This window comes from Pleurodeles waltl, chromosome 12, assembly GCF_031143425.1.
Source record: "Pleurodeles waltl isolate 20211129_DDA chromosome 12, aPleWal1.hap1.20221129, whole genome shotgun sequence".
NCBI lineage: Eukaryota > Metazoa > Chordata > Amphibia > Caudata > Salamandridae > Pleurodeles > Pleurodeles waltl.
Genome location: NC_090451.1, coordinates 690,335,990 through 690,360,450, shown reverse-complemented (window position 1 = coordinate 690,360,450; position 24,461 = coordinate 690,335,990). Strand labels below are relative to the sequence as shown.

Genomic DNA, 24,461 nt, shown 5'->3' with positions numbered 1-24,461 from the left:
ACAAAAAAGAAGAGATGGAATGGAAAAAGCAGTGAGGTATAGTGAAAAAGACAAATGTGGAATAGAAAAACAAAGAGAACAAGTATTTACAATGCAACAGCTCTAACATTTAGTTGAGTTAGAACTATTGCAGTTGTAATGCAGAACTGGACTTTTTGTGCCACATAAATTGGTCAACCATACGCATAATTTGGATCCTTCTGTCATATAATTCCAGCCCACAGAAAAGATTACAACACATAGTTATAGGTATTTTGTAAGCGAAAATGGTATGGCAAATAAAAGGCCCTAAATCTATACAAATTCAAGCTGACAGCCTAAAACAAATCAAGCCAGCAAATGTAAAGCAAGAATATGTAATGGCAAGCAACAGGCTGAATGCATTCCTAGTTCAGATTTCAGAATGTACCTAAGATGTCTTTAGGCAACCAGACAGTTGCGATGCCTGGTAGGCTGCAGCCTAAAAAAACAAAATAACCTAGCTGATGGTGCACAGTCAGGGACAGGAAGAGTTGGAACAAAGTGTGTAGGATGGAGAACTGTAAATCTCATTTGAAACACAAAAATGCGATAGTAGGGAGGAAGAAATAGACAGGCAAATGTGAAGAGGATGAGAGAGACAGACTGTGAGAAGGACGAGAGAAAAAAACAGAAGAGAACTAGAGAGGCATAATGACTCAAGTGAGAAATCTAGATGTAAGAGAGGGAGAGACGGATGCTGGGCTTGAAAAGCAGGGGCAGATAAATGTAGAGAAAGACAGAAACATAGCAGAGAGGCATACGTAGGTAGGAGACACAGAGACACTGATAGAGAAGGGGGGCGGAGACAAACTGTGAGAGATGCAGATTAGTTGACTTTGGAGGCATTGTGGAGGGGATGGGGACTGAGCCAGTAAGGAAAGATCATGGAAAGGCAAGCATCCTGCAGGCCTTGTACTGAGCGTTCTGGTTGTACATGAACACACCTGCAAGAGAGGAACACTCCAGCTTGCCCGACATGCAGGGTTCTATACTGGTATGACAAGTGCCAACTTCACAGGACTGGGGCAGGCTCTGTTGGGAATTGCCCTAAATGTTGAAATAACAACAAGAGTTGTGATACAACAGTGTTGCTGGAGAGTCAAGGTGTGGACATTCAAAGTCGAGAGCTAAACAGTAACTACAAGCAAACAGGGCTGCCTGCTGGGTGGAAGGCCAGCATGGGTGCAGCATTGCCACCAAGTAATACGTAGCATCTCTTTATTCCCTCCTGTTCCAGTCTCTGCCGGACCCCAGTGATTGCTGCTCTCAGAACGTTGGGACCACGATGCTACTCTGCTCAAGCAGCTCAGGTAAGAAGTTGCAACCTCATATGATCTTGTCTGTTCTAACCAATGTAGGGAGTGCTTCCAAGTACCACATGGACCATTAGTCATTCATTATCAGGAAGAAGTCACTGACGATAATTGTTGACATGCAGGATGGAGGTTTGTCAACAAGTCATCAAAGAAGAGTGAGTTTTATTGGTGGCAAAGCTTTAAAACAAGGTTTAAAAATTACTTACCTGTAACTGGACTTCCCTTTATTAGTATTTTTATTATTCAGCTGTCTGAGGAGTTAGTGTTCTCTCCGGAGATACAAATAGAACTGACATTTTATGGTAGACAGCAGCCGGATCCACGAAATCCAAATCATGAGAAGGTTTTTAACATCTGTTACCCTTGTGAAATTAATGCAAGGCATCTGCTTCGGTGCATTATGCAAACAATTGTCAGAAAAAGTGGAGCCGCTTAAGGGACAGGGTGACCAAGGTAGGTCCAGAAGTGCTTAAACCAGCTGTCCAGGATACCCTGGAGTAAGTCAATGGGGTCCATATATTTTGACTGCGTTTGTTTTATGCAGATATCCTACAAATGAAGCATACATGGGGACCACTTGGTCCGTTTTTCAGGGAGTGGGCAGAGGTTACCATTCGCACGGAATGTCCTCTTCCATGGACCCATCACCAGCAGCTTTGCCCTCCCTGACAAGGAACAATCCTCTAGCCATCTGCCAGTTTTAGAATCCCTCATAAGAGGTCAATCTGGAAGTCTTTATGTAAACACAATAAAATCTGTGGCCGTGCTCTGTGTTCAGGGCAGGTGGGTACGTGGGAAGGAGCTGCTGGCTCCATCCAATCAGTGCTGTTCCACCCTGGCCTTTGATCTCTTTGTGTAAACTGCACCACCCCTCGGGGGATGAAGAGCTAATCCAGTTATAGGTAAAGGGCTGAGCGCAACATCCCTCCGAGCAGACAGGGCACAGGGTGAGATTACAGGTGTCTTCTGCGTGCAGGGAGAGCAGAGGGAGAGACTGCAGGTGTCTCCTGCGTGCAGGGAGACACAGGGTGATACTGCAGGTGTCTCCTGCGTGCAGGGAGACACAGGGTGATACTGCAGGTGTCTCCTGCGTGCAGGGAGAGCACAGGGTGAGACTGCAGGTGTCTCCTGCGTACAGGGACAGACTGCAGGTGTCTCCTGCGTGCAGGGAGAGCACAGGGTGAGATTACCGGTGTCTCCTGCGTGCAGGGAGAGCACAGGATGAGATTACAGGTGTCTCCTGCAGGCAGGCAGGGCACAGGGCGAGATTACAGGTCTCTCCTGCGTGCAGGGAGAGCACAGGGTGAGATTACAGTTTCATTAACAGGGATTACAGGTCTCTCCTGCGTGCAGGGAGAGCACAGGATGAGACTGCAGGTGTCTCCTGTCTGCAGGCAGGGCACAGGGTGAGACTGCGGGTGTCTCCTGCGTGCAGAGAGAGCACAGTGTGAGATTACAGGTGTCTCCTGCGTGCAGGGAGAGCACAGGGCTAGATTACAGGTGTCTCCTGCGTGCAGAGAGAGCACAGTGTGAGAATGCAGGTGTCTCCTGTGTGCAGGGAGAGCACAGGGTGAGATTACAGGTGTCTCCTGCATGCAGGCAGGGCACAGGGTGAGACTGCAGGTGTCTCCTACGTGCAGGGAGAGCACAGGGTGAGATTACAGGTGCCTACTGCGTGCATGGAGAGCACAGGGCTAGATTACAGGTGTCTCCTGCGTGCAGGGAGAGCACAGGGCGAGACTGCATGCGTCTCCTGCGTGCAGGGAGAGCACACGGCTAGATTACAGGTGTCTTCTGCAAGCAGGGAAGGCACAGGGCGAGACTGCAGGTGTCTCCTGCGTGCAGGGAGAGCACAGGGTGTGATTACAGGTGTCTCCTGCGTGCAGGGAGAGCACAGGGTGAGACTGCAGGTGTCTCCTGCGTGCAGGGAGAGCACAGGGTGAGACTGCAGGTGTCTCCTGCGTACAGGGAGAGACTGCTGGTGTCTCCTGCGTGCAGCGAGAGCACAGGGTGTGATTACAGGTGTCTCCTGCGTGCAGGGAGAGTACAGGGTGAGATTGCAGGTGTATCCTGCGTGCAGGGAGAGCACAGGGTGAGACTGCAGGTGTCTCCTGCGTGTAGGGAGAGCACAGGGTGAGACTGCAGGTGTCTCCTGCGTGTAGGGAGAGCACAGGGTGAGACTGCAGGTGTCTCCTGCGTGTAGGGAGAGCACAGGGTGAGATTGCAGGTGTCTCTTGTATGCGGAGAGGACATATGATGCGTTCACGAATGTCTCTTGTATAGAGGGAGAGTACAGAGTGAGTTGATGTGTGTCTCCAGTGTGCAGGGAGAGCACATGCTGTGAGCACAGGACGACTGCCCCTTGCGCCTGTGATTCTGTTCTTTGCAGATGTGAAGGTGACAGCAGGCTCTCATGCGTCCCTTGCTCCTGTGATTTTGTTCTGTGCAGTTGTGAAGGTGACAGCAGGCTCTGTGTCCCTTGCTCCTGTGATTCTGTCCTGCGTAGATGTGAAGGTGACAGTAGGCTCTGTGTCCCTTGCTCCTGTGATTTTGTTCTGTGCAGTTGTGAAGGTGACAGCAGGCTCTGTGTCCCTTGCTCCTGTGATTCTGTCCTGCGTAGATGTGAAGGTGACAGCAGGCTCTGTGTCCCTTGCTCCTGTGATTCTGTCCTGCGTAGATGTGAAGGTGACAGTAGGCTCTGTGTCCCTTGCTCCTGTGATTTTGTTCTGTGCAGTTGTGAAGGTGACAGCAGGCTCTGTGTCCCTTGCTCCTGTGATTCTGTCCTGCGTAGATGTGAAGGTGACAGCAGGCTCTGTGTACCTTGCTCCTGTGATTCTGTCCTACGTAGATGTGAAGGTGACAGCAGGCTCTGTGTCCTTTGCTCCTGTGATTCTGTCCTGCGTAGTTGTGAAGGTGACAGCAGGCTCTGTGTCCCTTGCTCCTGTGATTCTGTTCTGTTCTGGGGATGGGCTGACACAGTGGTACACACTAGGCAGCCGCCTTGGGCCTCCCTGGGGCATTATTCCCTGGAGGTTGTAATGAGCAGCACTCGGAGAACTCCTCCATCAGGGCTCTGCCTGGTGGTTCAGACCTGGCACCGAGGGGTGGGGGGGGGGGGGGGGTATGTGGGTCGTGGGTCTCCAGGTGAAAATATTCCCAAGGGACACACTGAGAGAAATAGCAAAGCGCCTCGAGTGGCGCTTTTGGAAGGGGCCTCCGGATGTCGACGCCTGCACGCCTCCCACCGCTCTGTTCTAAGAGTGTGAAGTTACAGAACCCCCTTATCCCCGTACCCTCATGCCTCCGGTGTGGAGGGGGCCCCCACACCCCATGAGTGACAGCGCGCCCTCCAGCGCAGCGTGCTTCAATGTCCCGGGCTGCATTCCTTAGACCCCCCCCCCCCCCACGTGCGGCTCATTATCAGTGGGTGAAAGGTCTCTGGTGACGTCACACATCGGACCCAAATGTAGGTGAAGGGTCACTGCAGAGACTGCACCACAGCGACAGCTCCACCAGGGCGTGCTGTCTGCGATAAGGGATGGTGCTGAGAGAGTGCACAGATGTCACTGCAGTGACAGCTGCACCAGGGCCCCTCCTGGGAGACAGCACTGCCGAAACAGCCGAATCCGGGGCCTGCTCAGAGACAGCAGGGGCTGGACGGCTAGAACGGTAACATCACTCTGAAGCTGTTCTCTCACTCGAATCCATTCCCCAGAACAAAAATAAGAAGCAATGTCAAAGCCAGTAGATCTGACTTTAAGGTGCCAACACAAGAATGCCCAAGCACGCAGTCTGGTAGTGCCATGTCTCTGCACACTACCCTTGTGAGTGCCTCCTAGGCCTCTGCCCTGTTGCTTTTATTTCCCTACCGTGGCTTCACGCGCCCTGCGGGTGGATCTGCTCGAGGGGTTCACCTCCGAAGGGGGGCATTGCTGAATGCGCCCCCGCTTCTGCAGTGGGGAAAAGGTGAGTAATTTCCTTGAGGACGGCGCGGATCACGCTCAATAAAATCTGCCACATCCGGATGAACTATTTTTGGGGATCCTTTCTCCCTGTTAATGAAACGCCCCCAAGCCGGTCTCCGGGGCTTACCCGGTTGGCTGATACCCAAGTCCTTGGCTGGGGAGGTGGCAAAGGCCTGAAGACCGGGCACCGGTGCGCCTGAGCATTGACTCCACCGCGGCCACAGGGGGCATGGAGTGCAGGGGGGACTTTGAGGGAGTTGCCCAAAGAAGGCCCAAGACTGGGGAGCACCCACATCAAGAGGCAGGAAGGGCGCCCCCTACAGGGCTGTTGGAGAGTGGAAAACTGGTGGGGGAAACCTCGGGGTGCTGACGAGAGAGGCACCTGGGGGTCATCGGCCCAATGCGAGAAAGCCAAATTCAGAAAAAGAGGCAGAAAGGACACGGTCAGTGAGACCGTTGGGGCAAACAGTCCACCAACGCAACCGGGAGCAAGAGACTCTGCAGAAGTGGAGGACGGTGGCACGGCTGAGAGGATAATCACGAAGATCTTCAGGTGGCTCACCATAAGCACTCGCAGAGCCGTCACCCAAGCCCTCACCACCAGCAAGCTTGGTTACGCAACCCGCCTTATGCTGGAGTCAACACTGAACTGACCAGAAGTCTTCAGACCGTACAAAACTCAGCCGCAAGGCCCACACTCAACCTCTCACCCCGCACAAGTCAAAGAGCTCCACGGGCAGCCAATCCACAAATAGGATCACGAAAATATGTCCGACCATATTCACAAATCATGGTAGCTAAAGACATGGGAAGCAAACCAGAGCAGTGCTTTTGCCAGTCAGTATTTACATCAAGGCACAAGAAGCCCAAATTCCACAGGAGAGCAAGGTCCTGCTCTGGGTGGGAGAGCAAGCTGAGTGGCGGGGACACCACAGCATTCGCTGGAGGTTTGAGCGGCATGAATGCTTCTGGGATCTGGCATAAAAATTGAGACACATATGTGCCACATGTGTGGGGGCATCTTGCAGTAGAGTGCCACTACAAAAAGGGAGCAGGGGAGGAAAAGGGAACAAATAAGAAGCAATAACCACACGCCTAGCGATGTAGGATTTGTGGCCAACACAAATCGATTTCACATAGCTAATGCACCCATATGCAGATCACAGCCCAGGGACTTCAGGTTTATCACAACAGAGCAGATACGCTGCTGCTGGAAGGATTTGAAGAAGGTTGGACATTTGAGGGGAAAGTGAACACGTGGAACGCCAAAGACGAGCAGCAGAACACCAGAAAGTTGAGGGGAGATCTTTGGGCAGATTGAAGGCCCATTCGTTTACTCTCCCTTAAAAAGTCAGATCATATCCCCACTGGGGGTGCTACCCAAAAACGACCCAGGCCAATACTGCCTGAATTTGTCACCTATCCGTCCCGGAAGGCGAGTCAGTGAATGACGAACTCAACCAAGAGTTGAGTACTGTTGCTTCCGTATCCATGGACAATGCCATGAGTTTTTCCTAAATTTTCATTTACATTCAGTGTGCTTCACACACTGCAGGTTAGACAGCGTCCAAATGAGAACACATATTTTTAAACAGAAATCTGAACTTTTTTGACTCCCTGCAATTGTGAGAAACAGTTTTCACAACATTTTCAGAAATGTACACCAGTGTTTTTATGCATTGTGTGGCATCCAGAATGTTTAAAGTGGACTCGTGATATACACATCTTTTAACTTCCTAAACTCTGCAAGCCCTATGATGAAGAATATAAAACTGAGATCATAATCTCGAGTTATTGCTCACTTCTCCCTCAAGCAGAGAAACTCTCAGTTTTTCTTGTAATCGCTTTGATTTTGGTATGGACGATAAATCGAACTGACACTAAACTTATATTTCCAAATATCTTCGTGGCATGCAGGAATAAACTCATTTTTGATTTTCACCTATAACAACCTACTTGAAATATTCTGCTCCCATTGTAACATAATTGATAAAGAACTTCTTTCTTGCAAAAGACATAAATTCTGTACAGAAAATGTAGATTGTGCAAAACGTCTGCAGAGAACTAAATCAGAGAATTTTAATCGTCATGATGAAGCATATTTCAGTGGAGGTTTACAGAAAGTTCGGCGCAAGTCATGTGCTCGCGTGGCAGGTTCAAGGTGTTTCAAAATGGGGCAGACGAAGCTACTAAGAAAGTAGGGCACAATGGTAGATTTTCAATGGAATCTAATGTCTGGGACTACAGACAAATATTCCTGAGAATCTTGATCGCATGATGTGCTTGTGAAAAACATCCGATTTATTTCCATTTGGACTTATCAAGGATCCGAGCGGGGGAATGTAGAATTCCGACCAGGGGGGAATGGGAATCGTAGATCCGCACATGTTGCTTGAGGCATGGTGCTTTTACGCCCAACCCACTACCATTACCCAACTGCAGGTTCTTCAAGGTTTGTCCTTAACGTCCTCTGACATGGCCTCACCTTGAAATTGAGATTTTCACACAGAGCCACGGCTTCCTCTTGTAACTTGAGAAAGAAGCTTTCAACCTTCTTGCTGTGCGGCTACAAAGTTATTCCTTCCAGAGTTGTTAACCATGGATGAAATGTTCTAAATATTTGATGGAAGAGTTAATAAATATGTTGCAGGGAGCTTCCAGCCATGCAGAGGGCCATTCATGAGTTACTACAGTATGCATATCAGTGTTCCCCTCCTGCAGTGAGTGTCCAAAGTCAGTCTTGTGCATTGCCAGATCTCTACCGAGAAGGCTGTGTCACTGCTGCGTACGCCCATCTAGTCCCAGATCTCAGAAAAGTCTTGAGCAAAAATTAGAATTCGAAATCTGCCAAGGAAATCTTGCAGGAACAATCATACACCACTGATGCCAAAGTGACTCATGTTTGCACAGCTTGTTCTGTGACTGTGGGCGCAGACTCAGCATCTGGGATTCTATCCGTTCATAGCACGCCAGTTTTACCTTCCACAATGCAAGGCGTGTGGGCACCTGGAGAAGAGAGAGGGGACTTTTCATCGCACCAGGGACATGGCCATAATAAGAAGCGAACATTTGTGTACCTTGTGTGTCAGTGCGTTCTCCTTAGGTTTTGGGATCGGGGCTTTCAGGCTGCATCTTCTTGCGAGGGACAGTGTTGGTGATGGTCGTGTCCTGGCTGCACCGTGCAAGTCGCGTGGGTGATGACCGCAGCGAGTATGCTCTGCTCCAGCGCAGTTACGCTCTCACAGAAGAGGACTTCAAACGTAGGGTGAAACGAAGAGAGGCTTCGTGTGGCTCTGTACCCTACCCCACATTGTCATATAAAGGTGGTGACTGTTCTGAACCTAAAATCTGTTGTTGAAGATGTGACAGAAAGATGTCATGTTGTGAACTGAAACTGTTATTGAGTACTGGGGTGTATTGTGATTTCTTGTGGGCAGAACAGTACATTTCTCTTTTTGTTCGAACAGGCCGTGATTGACAAAGATGGCATTGGCGCGGCATCAGCTTCCCAAACTACTGCAGAGAAGCAGCCACATGCCACGGTAGGTATCACCCTTCTGTACTGTGCCGTGGGTGGCGTGGCCATATTTGGGGTGGGAGAAGATTCAGAGTGTGTACGCTTAGCAGTGGGGATGATGATCAGACTTTGCGAGGACACAAAGAGGTGCTTAAGCATAGGCTAGACCTGGATCAGGGCTTGGAGAAGCAGAGGAGAATGCATAGTCTTGGATCAAGGTACATCCAGCTGGGTGAAGGATTTAAGAAAAGATGGCTGTTTTTTTGGTGTGTGGGTAAGGGCGGGAGTCATTAGAACATGTCCTTATTTTATTTCCCTTATCTCATGGAGGTTGAGTCTAAAGATAGGCTTGGTGACACCAAAGGACTGCCTGCCCTTTATATTGCATCATTTATTCCCAACTTGAATCCATAAAAAATGTTTCCAGTAACTTGCTGTAGTGTTTGAAGTGCATGTGGATCAAACAATGGTGGCTACAGTATGTTAGTATGACCAAACAGAAGAAACGTCTTTGTACCCCTGATTCTGCTTGGGGGGCTGGAAGTTCCAGATCCTGGTACCACTCTAGAGGTGGCCTTCCCTCTTTGATCGAAGGTCTTAGTTGCAGGGATAATCTGCGATATGGGATTTAGGAATAACCTAGAGATTATGGGCGCTTGATTGTCAGGCGAGTTTGGGGCTGGCTTGGTTTGCCAATATTATGCAGACATTCAGAGCCAGTTTGGTTTGCGCACAGCCGATGGCCGCAGGGGCGAGCTAAGCACTGCGTCGCACTCTGAGGAGCACCTACCTTGGTGAATGGTTCTGCTTTTACTTGATGTTGCTTGGGGCTGTTTTTTGTCTTGACAGTGCTGTTGGTTTGTTTACATTCTTTGACTGTTTGAGATTGCTACAAAGGTATGCCGGTCCTTTGCATTCAGTGTAACACAGACAGCAATTGTTGATATTATGACAAAATAGGAAACTAAGGACAGAAAAAGGCTGTGCAGTGAACCACTGATTAAACCTTCCAAGCTGGTCATGGTCACACCATTGAAACAGCGCCACTCTGGTAGCAGACATCTTGCCAATGGTGGCTCTGTTATATAAGGACTGGTGATGTGGTGGGATTATCAGAAGTAATAGTAGGCACTCTGTGTGCCACACTGAGCCGGATTCTTCCAAGCTAGCCCTTCTCTGCAAGGTCCTCCCTGGGTACCTATCCTGCCAACTATAAAATACAAAGTTCTGCTACTGGACATACTCAGCAGGCCGGAAGAAATGGAGGAATTTGAACAACGCTAGAATTTGAGAACAACATTTGAGAATAAAACCTAAATATCTTAAAACGTAAATGAAACTTCCAGGGATGTTTTTGTCATACAGTGTGCCGCCAAGTTAGAGTGTAAGTCTGCAGGCTTGGCCGTCTCCTGGTGACTGACAAGTAGATCGCACAGAGATCTTGGGACACAACCTTCCTTGATATTCACGGTTCTTCGGACACTCTTCATGTTCATTTTGAAACTTTTACCTAGATAGGAAGGCCTCCCCGCCTATACAAACAATTTCTGTGAGTATTGGGTTAACTTGAGCGGCGCTTGACTGAAAATCAGGTACACCTCTGACAACGCTTAGACTTGAAGTCTTCAACGAGGTCTGTTAAAATCAGAGAATTGTATTTCATTAGCCTACGTCTGGCTTTTTAGGCTAGTGACTGAATCCATTCTACAAACCACTTGGAGACAGAGTATTCCAGTCACACGTATGAGCCTTGGAAGTCCTCCCCATGGCTGCTTTTAAAGTTCAGCCTGCTGTGACGTCACAGGATGGCAGAGGGAGCAAAGGAGGAGGAAATACAGTGACAAGATGGGTGAGATGATGCGGTGAAGTGAGCAGTGAGAGTGTAGGAGACCGTAAGCCAAGTGATGGCAGCGAGCACAGTAAGACGTGTAGTAGCGATTATTGAACATGAAGGGATGATGTGATGCCACTGAGGATGGGCACGGTGAAGAAGCATCAGGTGAAGAGCAGACAGAGACTAAAGAAAGGTGGAGAGGAGAGAGAATGGGATGTCATGGACTGTTGGGAAGGAGAAACTGTGGCTCATTGTTGTGCCATCCTTTTATATTTTGTTTTATTCTCTCTTTGCATTTCTAGGAGTCCAAGTCTTTCGCTGTTAGCATGTTCAAAGGTCAGATGTGCATGGAGCAAGTTTTCCCCTACCCTTCAGGTAACACTGGGACGTCTATATGTGTTTTGCGTCTTTATGTAAGTAGAAACCCCTACCTCTTTTTAAGTAAAAACAAAAGAAAAAAGGTGTTCATGTAATGTTAAAGTGAAGCATCTTGGGTCCACCATTCATAGGTGAAACATGGTAAATAGTTTTTTGTTTGTTTGTTTTTAAACAATGAGTTAGGAATGTTCAACTAATTATCGGGGAAGAGGGATAATGGCCCCTACCGATGGGTTTACAAGTAACTTCCTGCTGTATGAGGCAGCAGGATCCCCTTTCCACTGGGAAACACATTTCCCTGTCCAGGGGATAGTTACTCACGTCCTTACGCATTGTATATGGTCTCCTACCATGCAGTAACAGGAGCCCCTACCCACGGCAGATCACAAATGAATATCCGTTGGGGAATAGGATTCTCGGTCGATAAAGTATCCATTCCCCAATCTACGATTCACAGGTTTCCCTCTCTATGGGATAATGTGTTTCCCTCTCTGTGGGATAATGTGTTTCTCTCTCACTGGGATGGCAGGTTTCATCTTCACAGATGGGTGGAGAGTTGCTTGTTCCTCTGTCCATAGTGTCACGGGTCTCCTTTCCATGGAGGTAAGGGGTTACCCTAATCATGGGTTGATATGTTGTCCTGTTTTTGTAGGATGCTGTTCTGTCCATGAGGGAGGTATCATCCCTTATGGCTCTTATGGGGTCCTTTACTTATTAATTAGATGGTCACCCCCACAATGCATGGGATAACGAATCTCCATGTGGTAGCCAGTGCTCCATCCACAGGGTAATTGGTTTAAATATCCATGTTTAAATATCCATTTTTGTTAACCATCAGATTGCACCTTGCTTTAACCACTGGATCTCACCTTCCTTTTTTAGTTGCCATTCTCTTTTTCAGGGCCACCACCCCTTCTCTTTTTTATGGCTGCCGCCCCTTCTCTTTTTCATGGCCACCACCCCTTCTCTTTATCATGGCTGCCGCCCCTTCTCTGTATCATGGCTGCCGCCCCTTCTCTGTATCATGGCTGCCGCCCCTTCTCTGTATCATGGCCGCCACTCCTTCTCTGTATCATGGCCGCCACTCCTTCTCTGTATCATGGCTGCCGCCCCTTCTCTGTATCATGGCTGCCGCCCCTTCTCTGTATCATGGCCGCCACTCCTTCTCTTTATCATGGCATTCGTACAGTCTCTTTTCCATGGCAGTCTCACAGTCTCTTATCCCTCAGGGTAACAGGTTTGCTTTTCTTAGATTCATTTGATCCTCCTATCGATGAGGTGACTAGTTTCCATTATGATATGTCAGATTCTAATATCCTCTGGATGAACAGTTCCTTTTTACTTGTGGTAAAAGGTGGCCTTTCAATGTGCTGAGAGGGGAAAAGGGTACCCTCTCACCCAAGCAATACAGTTCAGTATTTCCATAGTACAATAGAAAATGAACAAGATGTGTTTACGCTGCTGCTATTTCCGGGTAGCTTTGTGCCACAAATGCTCAAACTTGCAGAGGAAAAGGATGCAGTATATTTGCCAGTGAAATGTTCTCCCCAACTTTCTTACTCACTGTTGTTTTCCCACTGCAGTGCTCAATGAGGAACAGGCCCAATTCCTGGCTGAGCTTGTCGGACCCGTCTCCCGGTTCTTTGAGGTAGGAGCCCAACATCTTTATGGGGTTGATTAAACAAAGGTGTACGCGAAACAAGCAGCAGAAGAGGCCATTGGTCACACGAGCGCCAAACGAACCGTGCAGACAATGCACTGACCATTCGTATGTGTCCTGTCAGAAACTCCAAATTAAGACTACTCCCTCTACCTCCTTGTTGGTCATTCAAACCATTGTCCTGTGCAGGCATCTGAGTGATGTCCAAAGATTGCAGTCTCCTATCTGTATTTTGTCACTGGCCCACGGATCACTAATGTCTGTCCATAGAACTGGTATAGGAATAGGAAGAGTAATCTAGAGGTTCACATGATGAGAACTTGTGCTTTGTGTTAATCTAAAAACAGGTTTCCTTTATTAACCAGCCTTCTCGTTCCTTGATCTCAATCTCTTTAATCCACAATCCCAGACTGTGAATAACCCAGCCAAGAATGACGCCCTGGAAATGGTTGAAGATCACACGATGCAAGGCCTGAAGGAGATGGGGGCTTTTGGACTCCAAGTCCCCTCTGATCTGGGAGGGCTGGGCCTAACCAACACACAGGTGAGTTGAAGCTGATACTTAACGATTATACTAACAACACATGATTTTCAGAGAAATTATGCATCAGGCCCTCTAGAAAATTAATTTACAACCCAATCAATGCCTGATACAATCACTGAGGGATGGGACTTAAAGAAGATAACACAATCCTAGGAAGGAATGCATAGATATGATCTAGTTGAAAAAGCACAAACATTTGCAAATGGGATCACAGAGAAAAAAGTTGACAACCAGAGACAAAGGGCAAGAAACACTTCAGCAACCAAGCAGCCGGAAACGAAAGAAGTGCAAAGATACCCAGCATCAACATGACTGCCTGTCAGCCTACAGGCTATACCCCATCACTGACAGAATTTTAAGTAGAGTCCAGAGCGAGGGTCTCCAACCTTTTCTGTAATAATAGTTACTTATGTTCAGTGAAAATCATGCTGAGCTGCTAATATTATTAGTGTTGTTTAGACAAGATTAGCGGCACCCCGTGCAAGACTGCAAGTGGTGATTACCTCAGTGAATCAGGCAGGGTTGCAAGTAGTAATGCAAGGAAGGTTTTATCAATTTGGAATATAGATATGTTTTGGAAATGTAACTTTTTTCTTCAAACATCAGCTAATTAGCTTTGAAATATAATTTCATCTTGAATACACAATTTTAACTTTGGTGTACATATGTTAATTCATGCGAGCCTCTAATTTAGTAGGCTGGACTGCGCCACTTTTATTTAACTGGAGAGCTACCAGTAGCTCTCGAGCTACTTGTTGGAGAGGCCTGCTCCAGAGGGTTTACACCCTGCCTCCTTAAACCCATAGATAAAAAGAACTGTACAGCAATGTCGAATCATTTCTTTCAATGTTTCTGCATGAAGAAGCACTTCCTTACCAAACCTGAACAAGGCCACTGTAAGTGGGGTGTCTGAATTAAAACTCTTACTGGACACTATAAATCTGATCAATACATTTAAAGCTTCAGACTCTTAACCTACATCCTAGACACACAAATGGCAGTTTATCATCTGACATGAATTTAGGGGAGGGCCACTGATTCACTGAACAAGAACTACAGCATCACAATAAAACAACCGGCCAAGAAAGGAGCAGTTGTCATAAAGAACACAGCCGCATATATACCCAGAAAGTTCAGAGCCTGCTTTAAGGTACAAGGTCTTGCTCAAAACTGCAGGGAGAAGCAGTGAAAGGCAATACATAAAGGAACTAGATAGCATATTCTGACCAGGCTCCAGAAAACACAGCATCTACCCCATTCGGCTTGCTCCCAAAGCTACATAGGATAAACAGTCAAGGGGCCTTACCATTGATGCTGAGGGGGAACATCTATGGCTTAAATGAAACAGATACCGAAGCAATTCATGAAAAGGACCCTCAGTTAAATCCTGGACTCTATTGATTTGCTAAACAAACCAAATTATATTGTCGCACTACAAAAAGGAATACTACTTGCAACAATAGATGGGTAGTTAATGTACGTCAGCATGACAAGAATGGGGCTAAAGTCTTAATAATGACATTGGAGGTCAGAACCGTCTTACCGACACTGCAGTCAAGTGCCTATAGTTCATTTTGACTCACAACTGTTACACATTTGGAAAGTGCACACACCTTCAAAAGATCTGTGCTACAAGGGGAACATAAATGGCACTTCAGTTTGTGAACTTAATCATCACTCGGCTGAAGAGCAACTGTCTTGTTGCCCACGACAGCAGACCTTTCCAATACCTCCACTGTAATCATTTGGCCTGCAGGACAAATGGACCTCATGTAGCATTACAGCTTTTGAGGCATTTCACATAATCATTAAACCTCAAACCTGTAAACTCTCCAAAAAGAGTATGTTCCTCGGATACGTCCATCATAATAAAGGGCCACTGGCTACATATCACTGTATGCAGCAAACCAGCAGGCAGAGGCAGCTCACTGAAGAGCGACCACTTTCACAGAAGTGCGCCACATCTATAAACCAAGCCATCATACAACCTGGTAGGTTCATTTACAACCTAATCAATACCTGTTATAGGCTCACAGCGAGGAGTCCTTGAGATCTGACTTCCTAAACTATGGTCACAACCACCATCAGCGGCATTCAGAGAGAACCCACAACCCCTCTGGGAAGTCTCTTGAGATACAAAGTGAAAGAGGCCCAAAACTGGGTCCATAATCTCGTCTAGTACAATCCACAGATAGAAAGTATAGGATCGTTGGGGATTTCCAACCAGTTCTGCAGCAAGATGAACCACTGTAAGAGGTCTGCCCAAGTACCACCCTCCTTATCTGAAAACAGTTATTGTTAGAAGCAAATTACTGGGGAGAATGGAACTTGTCTGAAAACAAGCAGTATTTCACCCGCAGAAACATTCACACTTGATATGAATCTGGGATTCCTTACATCTAGCTGAGCTAAAAAACAAAAAAACAAAACAGAGGTAATTCACATGTGCCTGAAACAATATGATCTATTTAATCAGCAGCTAGTATGAAGGGGACTCCAGCCAAGCACTAGTTAAGTGAATACATTGTTGCCATCGGGGCTACAAGGATTTACAAAGATTCAGCGGTGTGTCCTCTCTTCTTTTGCAATGAACGCACAACATTCAATATCAAAGCGTTGTCGTACTGAAAGGTGACTTCAAGACAGAAAGGGATAGGAAGAGTTATGAATATGTGTTCGTTCAGCACACTGAGGGATGGTGTGAACGGATACCACAGCTTCAAGAGTCGCTGTTCTCACAGATGAACTAATCCCCACCTTTCCGTTCAGAGATAACGAGGCTATGATATTTTAGTTTGGATCCTGTCTTCTCACACTCTAAATTACTTGACTTCACATCTGATTGAATTTCTACTGCTGACCCAGCTTATTGATAGGTGTATTGAGATGGTAGGTGACTAACGCCACCCATGTCCTGCGGACTTAATATAAAACTGACATTTCCATAGCAACCCGGAGGCATTGGCCAGGCTTGTGAGTAAATCTACATAGCTCTGCCCCTAAGTCCCACAGATTTTGGCTTTATACATGACTTGGCTCCACCTCAAAGCCAGTGGCTTAAATAAGCAGGCTGTAGCCAGCCCTGCTGCCCTCTTAGAGGTGTGTCTACTGGTCCTAGCCTTGAGCCTGCCTGGGCACATTTCATTGAAACTAGCTGGATTTTTTACTAACTACATACCACATTGCAGACCTTTCATCAGAGGCATAGGCCCACCATGTGAATAACTGTTCACCCCTACCTTGCACCCCAGAAGCATGCGCCTAACGTGACCGATTGTGCGCAAGCCCCACTGGCCTTCCAGTGACACTGACTTATCATGTCATATATTTACAGCTTTAAAACACAAGAAGATTAAGTAATTTGCCAAGAATTGCATCATTTTGGGTCACGTAACAAAGCCAGGAGTAGAACCCTGGTCCCAATGTCTGCAACCGTGCAGATGAGCCGAGTGTGAAATGCTGGTGTTATCGTTGTTGGGTGTGTGTGAGTGGCTGTGACTTTGAAAGGCGAAGCCTCGAGTGAGTCACAACACACCTTTGTCCTCTGTGAACAATAAGTAGCAGATTACCCTGTGCTGATCTGCATGTATAGTTTTGCTGTTTTTCATGAGTGTTGTCTATAAAAAGATACCTAACCAAAACTGGAATACAAGAGTTGAAGGGGCTTTATGGCTTTCAGCAGAGGCAGAGTTATTTTTCTTTGTCATTGTTACTGTGAGGCAGTCAACAGTCTTCTGTGATGCAAGTTTTGCTCTGCGACGGTAACAACATGGAAGAACCTCTGAGTGCAGTAATAACTGTGTGAATGTGTGTTTATTAGTTCATTTGTAATATGGGGTAATGTAATATGAGTAATTGCAGTATGAGTAATACAAGTTAATCTAATATGAGTAATTAAAAATGAGTCATATTAATAGAAGTAATTGGGCCACCAATCTTAATGTGTGACCACATATGATCACTACAAACACACAGCTCCCCTCCCTCCTGTGAACAGTCTTATCTCTCCCAGCCATAGTCCATGCACGTACTATGACCCACCCAGTATGTAACCAGCCTATCCCGAGGCCTAGCGTGTAACTAGCCTGCCCGACCCAGACACAGTCCATACAGATACTATAGCCTACCGCAATCTGTAACTACTTTGTGTCTGCGGCTTGCTGCACGAACATATCATCGGCTACCCATTAATTGACCCAGTGTGTAACTAGCCTACCACTCATGCATACTGAGCTACAGTTAGCATTGCCCTCTAATGTACACAGGCACAATCCTTACTGTGACCTGTATTAAAATATGACCAATTGCTCTCTCTCCTAGGCATGCTTCAAACACATACCCTGGATCACCTAGGTGGTCACCCTCCTGCTTCTCCCACACATATTGGCAGATCCGACTAGAACAGTGAGTGTGTCTAGCCCCTATATTTGTAAGTGTGAAACGACTACCTTTTTTCCTGTCTCATTTGTTTACAGTACGCCCGACTAGTGGAGATAGTGGGCATGCATGACCTTGGTGTGGGCATCACCTTGGGGGCCCATCAGTCTATTGGCTTCAAGGGCATCCTTCTCTTTGGGAACAAGCAGCAGAAGGAGAAGTACCTTCCCAAGTTGGCCACAGGTGAGGAGGGTATCAGAGTGGATGATGGTGGAAAAAGGGGCCACTGTGGCAAGCCTTCAGAAGAATGACCACTGTGTGTGCGGGTCCATAGAAGGATGGAGATTTGAATATGCTCTGACAAGGGTGATCCTAAAGAGACCACAAATATTCACAGGGGGAGAGTTATCTAGAGCTAAAGGAATGAGTGAACTGTGCACAAGTAAATTGGATCAGGAACAGCAGGAGTGTGGAGATCCTCCCCAGGAAAAGAGGTTGCACAAGAGCCTGCATGACCTGAAAGTCGATAAGAGGAGGGGAAAAGGGAAACGCAGTGCTGGCCTTTATCCACTTGTAGTCTATACGTGTATTGTGTTCATCCTAGAATGGTATGTCTAATGTTGATTGATGTACTGAAATCTATAGAGTGCCCTCAAACCAATTAGTTTGAGCAAACAAAACTACAAAATAAATAATAGCCTCCTCTGGGTGGGAGGAGGAAGCCAGCTTTAGGCAGGAAGGAGAGCCCGTTTTGGGTGGGGAAGGATGATCTTCCTCTAGGTCGAAGAGATGTCCTGTGGTAGGGGAAGATAGCCTGCTGTGGATAGGGAGGGATTTCCTACATGTGGCGGTATATCAAGATTCGTCACCGAGATCCATGAGAGAGTCGAGACAGCAAAAGACATATCTGAGGCACTGAGATTTTTAGGTTGTCACTGTCTTGCTCTACTTCTACAGGAGAGACAATCGCTGCATTCTGCTTGACGGAACCTGCTAGCGGCTCAGATGCTGCCTCCATCAAAACCACTGCGGTAAAGAGCGAATGCGGCAAGTACTACACCATGAATGGAGGGAAGATCTGGATCAGGTGAGAGATTGCCAAAACTCTGCCACTGCAACAGAGTTAGTGTGATCGCAGACTTACATACTTCACAACCTTGAAACCGTAAACATATGCTACAGAACATACTTCAACATCACCTGGCTTGTGAACTTAGGATTGGTGTCTGGGCTGTGTTGAATTTGGATTTAATGTTCTACCTCATTCATTCTTTTAGCAGTTCTGTGCGCAGTTGGTTCAGCACATCTCAACACTTGTGTATGCAGCCATGTCCACGGTACACAGTTGAGTGCTTATTGTCATGTATGCTGAGCTTGCTTATAGCCAGTTGTAAGACGTACATGGTATTGTCTAATGTGTTGCAAGATTGTGTGCTGCTGTTTGAAAGGGAGGCTGAGCGAGGTGATATGCAACTAGGTGATGTACCTGCACTGTTTTGGATTGATGGTTAGTGTTCTGTCTAACATTTCCTGCTAGACGTGTAGATGTTCTGCACACAGATGCACTGGATGCATGGTTGTCACTTGGAATCAGGCCATCTGATAGACAATGCCAGCCACACACACTCAGGTCCATTAGAATCTACTCAGCTAGGTTAAAGTCATCACCCACTACAATGCAGTCAAACGTCAAAGCTTGGTTAGGCCCCCCCCCTCCCCCCTCACTGAATCCCACAAACATGGCAGATTCAGACAAAGATACCCAACACCCAGGACCAGTTGGGTTTCTGACATATGCTGTCTGGCCATCACCTTACCTCCTTTTTTTTTTTTTTTTTTTTTTTTTTTTTTTAGCATAGGGTTGTAGTACACAGGCATACCCCAGAGTGCCCTCCGTAAAACAGGTAATGTAGGGGTGAGTAGTCATTGAATATGAAACCAAGATGGCAATTGCTCACCAGGGACCCTTATGATGATAACTGTGCGTGTTCAGTGCTTTACGCCATCTGCTCTAGAGCACCTTTCTAATTCATAGCTGCCTTTATGAGACTTCTTATTAGTCCTCTCAATTTTGCACCCTTTTTGTGCGCCTCCTACTTTGTCTAGATCAAACTCATTTTTTATAGTTGTTGGGATGAATTGTACGACTCTCTGCTTGCCGTAGGATTCTGTGCAGCACAATATCAATATGGGACCACCGTTTAATTTTCTTTCCTCGTCTTCCACTCTTATCATAGGAAGATTATATGATTACAGTGGAAACAAGCTTAAACAGGCAAGGGGATCGGATTATGTTTGTAACCTGATGAGTGCCGTGGTCTACTGAGGCATGAGCCTGCAAGATCTGTGTAATGCGAGGGATTGGTCTGCTATGTAGGCTAGAGACTGGCATTTATTTGTAACCTGGGGTAGCTCTGCTGTCCAAAGCCTGACTCTAGATATTACAAAATGTCAGTACCGCCTGATTTCTGAACCTTTGAGACCTGGGTTTCGTGAGAGCTAGCTCTGTTGTTTGAGACCTGAGCTTGCATGATCTTTGTAACATGAAGGATAGTTCTTCTTTGTGAAACCCAAACTTGTAATGCCTGTGTTCTTGAGAGAGGGCTCTACTGTATGATTGGCGAACGTTTTGATCTAAGAGTCTAAGGCCAGAAAATCTTTGCAGCTTCAGCAGTAGCTCTACAGTTTCCTGCTCTAGTAAAATCAGAAGAAAGGTTCTACTTTCAAAAGCCTGGGCTCCACTCACAGAAGCCTGAGCTTGAAGAATCTGATAGCTCTGCTGTCTAAAACAGGACTGGCTGGGAAAATGTGATAATTTCCACCCTGTTAAAGGAGAGACTCACTAACAAACTTGAGTGTCTCGGCCTGAGCATGGTATGCACATTTTCTGTGTGCCCCCCTAGCCACTGATGGAAGAAGTTGTGAAAATGATTTCTGTGGAAGTACTTTCACACCTGTTTAGGTGTGATACTTGCATTCACCACAACAGTCCACAGTGGAGGAAGAAAACTGGTGCAGCAGTGATGCCCACTGGGTGGTCAGGGATAATCCAGACTGAGTTCTTGAATGCACATGCAGTTCTTTTCTTAGCCACATAAGGTCACTGCAGTGTCCATTGCTGCAACAAATAGAGCATTAATCAAAGGGCCTTGATTGCTGCAAACTAAGCTGTTTACTAAGTTTGATAAGAATTGGTGGGGGTTTGCTGATGTTGTGCCACCCGCAAACTTTAGTGCATGTAAAGGAAGGGGAACTAGGAAAGCGCAATAACTTTTGAATAAGAACATGCTTGATAGATATATATATATTTTTTCTACATAGCAATGGAGGCTTGGCCGAAATATTTACTGTGTTTGCCAAGACACCAGTGAAGGACGAGACCACTGGCGAGATTAAGGACAAGATCACTGCGTTCATTGTAGAGCGCAGCTTTGGAGGTGTCACAAGGTGAGTGTTGTGTTGCTTCCCCCACTTGCTGCCTGACTCAACATCACCATTCCTTCCTGGGACAAAGGGCGAACCAGTGGGATTCTGCATTATCCATATTAGTTGCTTTCCTATTCGCCAACACTTTTTTCCACTCGTGCTGCCTTTGACTGTATCCCCTCTTCTCGATAGGGCGTACAAACTAGTTGGACTCTACACTCCTATATTTCTCCCTGCAACTAGTAGTGCTTGTTAGAGTGCACACTAGTTTCCCGTGACAATAGTCCTCATGTACATTAAAAACAAAGTACAGTTGAAAGCTCTGCATGCCTGCTGGGCTACTGTAACCAGTAACTGCTGAACTGTCTTCACTTCATAGATTTCTGTGTCCCATGCCTGACACTTGTGACATTTTGCAGCTGCCAAAAACACCTCTTGCTGACTTGTTCTTTTACAAGTGTTGAAACCCAGTGGAAACATAACCTGTATTTATATAGTGTGGCACACCAGGTACTCGGATGGAATTGAGATTCTGAATTAAGCCCTTAATTGTTTAAACATTTTATCCTCCTCTCTCCATCCTGACACTGACAGCCTTCAGTGACCTCTCCTGCATACAAAGCTGTGTGGCGGAGAGGGAGAACACAGTCGTCAACAAGGAAAACTGTCATTGGGTTTTCATCTGGAGGTAAAATGGTTTTTGAGGTAGAGATTTGAAGGTTACTTCTGAACTGATAATGAGTGTACATATTGCCAGCTGAATGAACTAGTCTGATATGCAGCTCATTTGAATTTAGTTAGAACTAACCTATTTTAATCGCTGGGCAAGTGCCTGTCTGAGAGTAAAAGTATCTGTGCTGCTCCCAGAGTATGAATAGCCTATTTTTGCTATAAAATGGATCCTAGTACAGATTTATGATACTGTGTCTAGCAGACTGAGGCTAGTAGTGAGTTGGGCACTATAACTAGGCTGCTCTCTATTATGGTAGCTAGTCTGTTGTGCTCCATCCTGGGATCATTTACTCAGGGTGTAAAGCCTGAAAAATTTAATATTACTTGTAAGTAATTCATTTCAGGTTAAATACTGATGAGCTTTTCACAAAAAGATAGACTAAAGTAGTTCTAAACATGTGTGGGACGTTCAGAGTTTTAATGGCTACTTGAAAGCACCAGAAGGCCAGTAATCTAAAATAGCACAAAGGTTGGACATCTCTGAGACTGCCTCCCACAGTAAACTGGTGTTTCCTCTACATTTGCATGTTTCTTGACCCATTGACTATTCCTAAACCCTTGTTCTCTTTCCCTTGACTTCTTCCCTTCTCTTTGCCATGGCCCAGCGGCCCCCCAGAGAAGAAGATGGGCATCAAGGCCTCCAACACGGCTGAGGTTCACTTTGACAACGTGCGCGTGCCAGCAGAGAACGTGCTGGGAGAAGTGGGCGGTGGCTTCAAGGTGGCCATGAACATCCTGAACAATGGTCGTTTCGGCATGGCAGCCGCGCTTGCCGGCACTATGAAGGGGGCCATTGCCACTGCGGTGAGTCTGAGGAGAGATGAGGGTGGGGCACTATTTATGGAAACAGAGCATGTAAGAATGTGATGCTTATCACTTGTCTTTTTAACAGATCACTTAGTATGTGGTCCATTTCAGTGTCTAGATCTAATCAGTTTGCTTCCTACAGAATATACCTTGCATGCAACACAATTGGCAGATTTACATTGTACCCAACCATTTGGTTTTTCTTTCTTTAAAAGTTTCTGTAGTTGTATACCCGCGACCTTACAGCCACTTCATAACCCTTTTTTACATCTAAAAATTGTATTTCCTTTAGCTGTAATACATGTTCTCTCTGCCAAGAAGATTTGTACAGGTAGTTAAAAGGCTTTGATTGTCTGCTCAACATCTGGCATAGATGGTCTAGGGTGCTAAAATGCTTTATCCTTTAACAAAATGTGAATTTTCAAATTGGAGAATATATTTCTGATCCTTCCCTGAGAGCATTCTCCAATCTGTACAATTTGGGACGGTTTATTTATTTTGATTATCTCGGTTTCAGTCCCCTGTTAGCTTGTGTTGCCTCTATTCTGATTGTACGAAAGTGCACCTTTTTGACATAGTCACCCCCACTTTTTGTCTGGTAATTGAGCAATTTTGACTGAAAGTGCTAACCAGGTCCCCAGTGCCAGATCTCTTTCCCTAAAACGGAGCAATTGTTCCCCAACTGGCAATACCAAGGGCTGCAACATGCATTGTGCCACCCTTAGCCCTCACCTAGCCCATGCAGACTGCCATTGCAGGCTGTGTGCCTTGGTGCAGCTAAAAAGTGAAAACACGACATAGCACACAGCCTGTGTGCCATGTCCCCTAACACTGCGTGCAGTATATGCAAGTCACCCCCATACAGTAGGACTTACAGCCCTAAGGCAAGGTGCATTATGTTACATGTGAAGGCATACGTGCACAAGCAGATATGCCCCTGCTATGTCTTTGTTGATTCTTAGACATAGTGAGTGAACAGGGAAGCCATTTTAAGTACAAGTGCTGGACACTGGTCAATTCGAGTTCCCCAGCTACATGATGGCTTCACTAAAAATATGGATGTTTGGTATCGAACATTTCATATTAATAAAGCCTCACTGATTCCAGTAATGGATTTATTAATACATGCATCCAGAGGGCACCTTAGACCGCCCCCTGAAAACCTACCTGTGTGCAGACTGCAGACATGAGTCTGACCCCCAAGGGTCAGAGCCCTTGCTCTTGGGCAGTGAGAAACAAAGCCTGCTCTCTGAGAGCTGTGTTTACACACCCCACCGAACAGGATGACCCGCAAATCTAGATTCCAAGGCCATGGGCTTCAAGGAAGACCACCACCCTTGATGTGCAGATCTGGATTTGCTCAGAGAAGAGATGCTGGCCCCCAGGGCTCATTTGGCACCTGGACAGGTGGGAAATCTAGTATTCAGAGAGGTGTGTCCATCCGTTAGGTCAGTCCCACCCCTAAGGTACACTGCCTGATGTGGACACAACTTTTAGAAATCTGCCATCTTAGTGTTGGCAGATTTAGGAACTCTGGGACAGGGTTGTGCCCACTTTCCACAGAAAGTGGTCATATAGGGGGTGTAGTGACCCCAGGGGTAAGTAGCCCATCGGCTACTACCCTACAATCCACAATGCGCCCCTAAATGCAGTATTTAGGAGAGCCCCTGGTACCAAAACATCAGATTCCTGCTGACCTACGGAGAAAGACACCAAAGTACCGCAAAGGTAGAAGCACCTGACCTGGACCCCGTCCTGCAGGCCTGTCTGCTGCTTCGGCCAAATTACGCCAAAGTAGTCTTGTCCTGCAGCTGTTGTGCCTCCAAAGCCTGGGGGGACTCCCTGCCTTCAACAAAGATCCAGGAGCTCCAGTGGAGCAGCAGA

General features: G+C 46.6%; 1 protein-coding gene across 1 annotated transcript in view; it reads left to right on the top strand.

Annotated features, from left to right (window-relative positions):
• Nucleotides 1-24,461, top strand: part of ACADVL (acyl-CoA dehydrogenase very long chain) — a 52,756-nt gene that overhangs the window by 1,861 nt on the left and 26,434 nt on the right. Inside the window, exons 2-10 of the mRNA XM_069215533.1 lie at nucleotides 1,259-1,331; nucleotides 8,770-8,844; nucleotides 10,956-11,028; nucleotides 12,615-12,679; nucleotides 13,101-13,235; nucleotides 17,711-17,855; nucleotides 18,570-18,699; nucleotides 20,934-21,059; nucleotides 22,376-22,574. Of these exons, the coding sequence (XP_069071634.1) occupies nucleotides 1,259-1,331; nucleotides 8,770-8,844; nucleotides 10,956-11,028; nucleotides 12,615-12,679; nucleotides 13,101-13,235; nucleotides 17,711-17,855; nucleotides 18,570-18,699; nucleotides 20,934-21,059; nucleotides 22,376-22,574 (1,021 nt within the window). The remainder of the gene's footprint in view (nucleotides 1-1,258; nucleotides 1,332-8,769; nucleotides 8,845-10,955; nucleotides 11,029-12,614; nucleotides 12,680-13,100; nucleotides 13,236-17,710; nucleotides 17,856-18,569; nucleotides 18,700-20,933; nucleotides 21,060-22,375; nucleotides 22,575-24,461) is intronic.